General features: G+C 42.3%; 1 protein-coding gene across 1 annotated transcript; it reads left to right on the forward strand.

Moving 5' to 3' along the window:
- The first annotated feature begins 1,122 nt into the window (after window positions 1-1,122).
- On the forward strand, window positions 1,123-5,019 carry LOC116207645 (ATP sulfurylase 1, chloroplastic). The gene is made up of 5 exons (XM_031540683.1): window positions 1,123-1,990; window positions 2,975-3,380; window positions 3,709-3,969; window positions 4,347-4,433; window positions 4,537-5,019. Exons 1-5 carry the CDS (start codon window positions 1,482-1,484, stop codon window positions 4,672-4,674), a joined length of 1,401 nt encoding a protein of 466 aa, XP_031396543.1. The 5' UTR covers window positions 1,123-1,481; the 3' UTR covers window positions 4,675-5,019.
- The last annotated feature ends 1,770 nt before the right edge of the window (window positions 5,020-6,789 follow it).

Consider the following 6,789-nt stretch of genomic DNA (forward strand, 5'->3'; position numbering starts at 1 on the left):
GCCTATTCAACCTTCAAGTTATTGAATTCATATGTGATCCAAATGTTTAAAATCGATCTCCAAGAAACCGATAAGTTGTGGGTCTGATTCTCGTTAGGCATGAATACCCACATAATTGTAAAAAATATATTAAAATATTAGATGGTGGAACTTTTGTCACTTAAATACTTTCAATGATATTTTCTCTTTTGACCGGTGTCGGACTGATGGTTATTTGGACGCTCAACAGCGACACTGATGAACATGCACATAATGATATCTGCAGGGTGGACTTTTTCACCTTCGTAAAGGCGCGAACGTTGGCGTTAGCCGTCTCATTCTAAAATGAATGAGATCAAAACCAAATTTGCTTATGAAAATAACTTCTTCTTCTTCTTTTTTTCGTTTTGTAAAATAAGGAAGAATATCCGTTGATATCTTTCTAATTTATTCATCAGAATAAATATGGACCGGTGTGGAACATTCATGCGAAACTTCCCATTACTTTAAATAATCTAATCATAAAGATATTAATTAGTTACAGTATTTATTAATTTTACAACGGTTGAAGTCATTTCTCTTGAGTTATTAGTCAAAATGTTTGATTATTATATTTGGTAAATATATTTTATTACTGAGAATATATGAAATAAATTTGAAGAGAGACAAGAAGTAAAATCCATGTTCGATGATAATCCGAGAATTCTAACTTTCTATCTGGTATAAAGTCTTCCCAACCATACTAGTAAAATTTTATGTAAGTTCTCTTTATACTCAAACAACACAAATATGATGCAGAGCAAGGGTTTTACGAGATGACTTCCCGTTTTATTCCGATTTCGTAATAAAAGTCACCTTAAGAATGAGAAATTCCTTACTTCATCATGTGAAATAACGTAATTTAAATTGCAAAAAACTGAGAGTAATCACTCGAATACTTGCCATAACTCCAACAATCCTATTAGTTATTTTTCTTCTTAAAAATTCCACATCCTGTTCAGATTTTCACTGGTCAAAATTTTGGGCGAAATGAAACAAACAAAACGGCCGACGGCTTTCCAACAGTGCCGGAATGGCGTCCAGGTTCATCCCCTCTCCCTCCCTATAAAACACCCCAAAACAGAGTACCCTGTTTCTCCCCATCCTCTCTCTCTCTCTCTCTCTCTGTCCACTGAACACAACGTTTGGTGGTGTCTTCCACCTCGACCGAGCCTTACGACATCATCATCAATCAATTGGATCCTTTCTGATCTGTCTGTAATTTCCATATCTTTTTACCTCAATTATTATTATTTAACCTTTTCGATTATTATATGATTCATTGAAGCTCAACCCCACCAGCCACCACCACCACCACCACCACCACCATCGCCATCTCTGTCTGCGACTGACTGGTCCGTCAATCCCCATTATCATCGCAATTAAACAAAATCATTCCTTTAAATCCAAACTCTCCATAAGCTCCCAGCATTCAGAAGAAGAAGAGCCAAGATTAGCCGAGAATGGCTTCTATGGCCTCCATGTTCGCCAAACCCGCCACCCGACCCGTTTCCCACCACCCCCACAAGCCCCTGTCCCGCCAATTCTTCCCTTCTGCTTCGGTTCAAATCCGGCGAAGACCCACCTCCGCGACCGGGGCCTTGAGGACCCGAGCGGCCCTGATCGAGCCCGACGGCGGGAGGCTTGTGGACCTCCGGGTGGAGCCCGACCGGAGGGACGAGAAGAGGCGGGAGGCGGTGGCCCTGCCGAAGGTGAAGCTGTCGCGGATCGACCTCCAGTGGGTCCACGTCCTCAGCGAGGGCTGGGCCAGCCCCCTCTCCGGGTTCATGAGAGAATCCGAGTTCCTCCAAACTCTTCATTTTAACTCCCTCCGGCTCGACGACGGGTCAGTGGTCAACATGTCCGTGCCGATCGTCCTCGCGGCCGACGACTCCGACAAGCAGAGGATTGGCGAGTCCAAGAAGGTCGCCCTAGTCGGCCCCGACGATGTCCCCATCGCCATCCTCAGCGAGTGAGTACTCACGAAATCTCGACTTCATTTGATGATTGAGTCATGCGTTTGTCTGTCTGTCAGTTTCTTACCAATTACAGATCGAAATGCGAAAGACTTAGCTTAAATTAGGACAGGAAGAGATTGATTAGCTTAGATTAGGAAGTCGAGATGGATTTGAATAGCTTAAATAGACCGGCAAGCACATGTTCGGGCCTCAAAACTTCGATACGACTAATTTGAATTGCTTACATGTTCAGGTTGCTTAATGATGTGTACATGGTAGTTATATTTGATTCCCCGGACACTGAACAGAGCACCGACAATCTTTTCAAAAGAAATATATGTAAATGAATAAGTTTCCTTGTCCCACGAGATACACGTGAATTCGCCGAAACAGATGTATAAATATGCACCTCAATCCATACAGACAATGAGACGTGTTATATATATGTATTGATGTGAACTCCAGCTTCATGAATCTAATGTGTAGGCCCTAGCTAGGCACCTTGGAATCAACTGCTTTTGGCCTGTCCAAATTCGTTTTTACAGCGTTTTGACTCTTGAGGATTTTCCTGCTTGTTTGAATTGGTCTCCTAGTGGGATTCGGTATGTGTTTGTTAGAGGATCCCCGAGCTGTTCGATATTTGCTTCCATCATCACTTGGCAGGAAAAGCTTTTCCATGGATTGTGCAGATGGCTGTTGGACCTATCATAAATAACATCCATGTATATGATTGGATGACTGCATCTATTATTATCTGAAAGTGGCAATCGCGTAAGAGAGGGGGAAAACCTCTAGTAGATCCTGAATATAGGTCTAACTTGTCTATATATCGTAAATCAATTTAGGGTAGTCACTGTAGTGGGCTCCACTGTTCACGAGACTTGTCATCCGGATGAATTTTTTGCGCTGCAGGGTTATACCGAACTTTCCTTTCTGATTTTAATCTACTTGTGTCATAATCACTGCACTTTTTGACGTTTATTTCTTCATAATTTCAGCATCGAGATCTACAAGCACCCCAAGGAAGAACGCATGGCCAGAACATGGGGAACCACTGCGCCAGGTCTACCATATATTGAGGAAGCTATTAAAAATGCTGGAAACTGGCTTATTGGGGGCAACTTAGAGGTCATCGAGCCGATCAAGTATCATGATGGTCTCGACCGGTTCCGGCTCTCACCTGCTGACCTTCGCAACGAGTTCACAAAACGAAACGCTGATGCAGTGTTTGCCTTTCAGCTAAGGAACCCCGTGCATAATGGACATGCTCTCCTTATGACTGATACTCGTCGTAGACTTCTGGAGATGGGGTATAAGAATCCGATACTTCTCCTTCATCCTCTGGGAGGATACACCAAGGCAGATGATGTTCCACTTAGTTGGAGGATGAAGCAGCACGAGAAGGTCTGAATTACCTTTTCCTTCCCCCCTCCCTTTTCCAATAAAAGAAGTATCCCAAAACCAAGTAGGCCTGAGTTCCTCTGTGTGTAAAGATAATTGCTCTCGTGTTTTTATCAAAGAAGATGCATTGAAAAGCAATCAAATTCGATTTTTCCATGTTTTTCACAATAATATTGCCTGACATGACGTGAAAACCGTTAGCTGTGCTTCTTTGATGGCATCTGTCATTTTTAGTTCAGTATATATGCAATTATCATTATGCATGTAGGTGAATGATCAATTGCCGTATCTGCTGTACTGACCATTTTTTTTGTGATGATCATTTCCTCAGGTGCTTGAGGATGGGGTCCTTGATCCTGAGACGACTGTAGTCTCCATATTCCCATCTCCGATGCACTATGCGGGTCCCACTGAGGTGCAGTGGCATGCAAAAGCTCGAATCAATGCGGGGGCCAACTTTTACATTGTGGGCCGGGACCCAGCAGGCATGGGCCATCCTGTTGAGAAAAGAGACCTCTATGATGCTGACCATGGGAAGAAAGTCTTAAGCATGGCTCCCGGACTTGAGAGGCTAAACATCCTACCTTTCAAGGTACACTATGCTGACAGGAAAATTATTAATTTTGCTTTATAAGCAATGTTAATATTATCATTATTAGAGAAGTTGCAATTACGTACCAAAAGATCTGAAGTAAAAATCCACTGTTTATGTGACTCTCAACTCGATCACATACACAGTAATGTCAGGATAATATGATCTTGGTCGTAACATATCCCATCCCGAGGGTCTTGGTGAATAACCGAGAAGGGAGGATTGGTTCATCAACTCTGCAGAACCATTCTAAAAATAGATTGCTAAGTAGCTGATAGTACACAGATCGTGCACCGCAATTTTTTCTAGATACTTTTTTCACGAGTTTCGATGTCATTGAGCTAAATTTATTGTGATCTATAATTGTCAAATGGCAGGTTGCTGCTTATGATAAGACCCAGGGTAAAATGGCATTCTTTGACCCATCGAGACCTCAGGACTTCCTCTTCATCTCCGGCACCAAGGTAGAACGCTGTTATTTGACCACGAGATAAATCCTTAAATGGCTTATTGCGTTTCTTTCAGAGTATCTTATCTGAAGAGATGTATCCTGTGGTCCTCTGACAGATGCGAACCCTGGCAAAGAACAAGGAGAACCCGCCCGATGGCTTCATGTGCCCCGGTGGATGGAAGGTACTGGTTGACTACTATGACAGTCTCACTCCTTCGGGCAGTGAGCGGGTCCCAGAAGCTGTCCCAGCTTAGATGTACCCCGCCCAAGTTATTCGATGAATGTCCTCTGCTGTACCATAATGTGTGATTGGAAATCTGCCCCGAAAGAGCCCTTTGGGACACCATTTATGTCTTAATGTGTGGTGCAAATGTCCTGCCCTGCAAGGAAGTCCCTACCCCACCTCTCTGCATAAGAACCATATGTAAGACAAGTCAACGGTTCAGAGACACCAGATGTAAGGCAACATTAGACACTGTCGTAACCTTGTAAATTTATCGTGTGGTTGCTAAAAGATGTATGTCATGACTCAGTTCGCTTGCATTCATCCTTGTGAATGCATGCATGTTATAAATCATACCGTGCTTGATTATTTCTGCGTTGGTTTGGCTGCAATGTTCATCCTGATTATCTGTTTTTTTTCACTTCTTGTTGATTAGTCCTGGCTTGCAAAGCCTTGTCCACATCGTGTTGGTTTGGGTCCATATACGAATGTTAGAAAAACCAAACTCGTTCCAAAAGGAAAAATAAGTGACAAAGGAGCAGTAGCAGAGGCCCCCTGCATCTGGCAATAGACAGCAATCACCAGTTTTGAAATTCGGGTAGAACAGAAAGCACAGAGTTACTGCTTCCTTTTTGTTTATAATCTTGATCGCTTCACACCAAAATAGGAAAGAACAACTCCTAGCGTAATGTTTCACAGCTGTGGGATTTTGACAAGTAGTTCATGCATCTGTCATATATCTTATTTACGATCGAAGAAATATTATCCCTTCAAGTCCCTCCATTCAGATCGAGAAATTTTTTTTTGCCGAGCATAAAAGACATTTTATCACTGCTACAGGCAGAAAAACCCGCGGTTAGAACAGACAGGTTTGGAGGAATGAAGGGATTCCCTCCGAGTCCTCTTTCTCCTTTTCCCTCCTGATCCCTCCATCTAGACAAGCCATCAGATGGACCGAGTTGGCCTCAAGGAGCAAACCAGCGCCATTTTATAAGCTAAGTTTGATTTGAATTGCGGATCCAGGCACTTAAAGGAGAGAAACTGCCTAATGAATGTAAGTCGACACTATTGGTCCTCCCTGGATCGGAAAATCAGAGGGAAGGCCCCCCTGGACTTCAAAGTCTGCAGAAAACTATGGAGTTTCCCGGATTATATAAAAAGTGCAATGATGTGCTCAACCTTGTAAAGGAGCATGAATGTGCTTTATACTATCCAAGCAGTGGCTGACCCCGCGGGAAAGCTTTAATGACAAGGAAAGGAACACTGAGGAAACGAAACTGTCCCACTTCCTTTTTGCTCATTGCCTTTGGCAGTTCCATGATTCCATGGCCCATGTCATGGAAAAAGAGCAGAACGTGGTTGGTCACCCTAACACCGACTTGAAGGGGACATTTTCCGGGTACTGAATGTACTTAGCTAAACTTGAGATGATGGATAAAGTTAATTAATCTTACTGGATCACGATCAACCAATCTATAAGATGAGGCCTAAACTCTTATTGGGGCATCCGGTGCATTATCAGGGGAGAATGTTGTCTTGATAATATACTACCTTGAGCTAAATTACAGCAATGCTGTACTATGCAATATATGGAATGGAGAACTAATTGGAGTGTCACGGAGGCCGAGTTCCGGTACAATAACTAGATTAATTATAGTAGATTATATGCCGAGCCTTCTCTTTAAGTTGTATATTCATAATCTAAATGGTGTAGTAAAACAAAGAGGGAGCTTCTGAAGCTATTGAGGGGAAGCCGGCAGTTTCATGAAATAAATCGATAATATTGCGTATGAGGTGAAGAAGATTTGAGGAACATGTATCATTCAAGCAGAAATTCTAAACTATGTTCCAATAATACATGTAGATAAAAATTAAATGTTCTACCAAATGCCTGATTATACAATTAAAAAATACAAGAAATACCTGTCTATGACAAATCGTCGATCAGTATGATGAATGGGACCTCATAAAGGAGTGCCTTGCATTTTCTATTAAGCTTTGACATCAAGAAATGCTCAAGAGCAGACCCCCTTCCTTAGGGGTCTCATTAGGGCCATTATTCCCATAAGACATGCCAGATAAAAAGCATACAAAAGATGATTTAGTGATAGATTTCATCAGCAAGCCTGCCACACTGTAACATAAT

The sequence above is a fragment of the Punica granatum genome, chromosome 5 (assembly GCF_007655135.1).
Source record: "Punica granatum isolate Tunisia-2019 chromosome 5, ASM765513v2, whole genome shotgun sequence".
Classification (NCBI taxonomy): Eukaryota; Viridiplantae; Streptophyta; class Magnoliopsida; order Myrtales; family Lythraceae; genus Punica; species Punica granatum.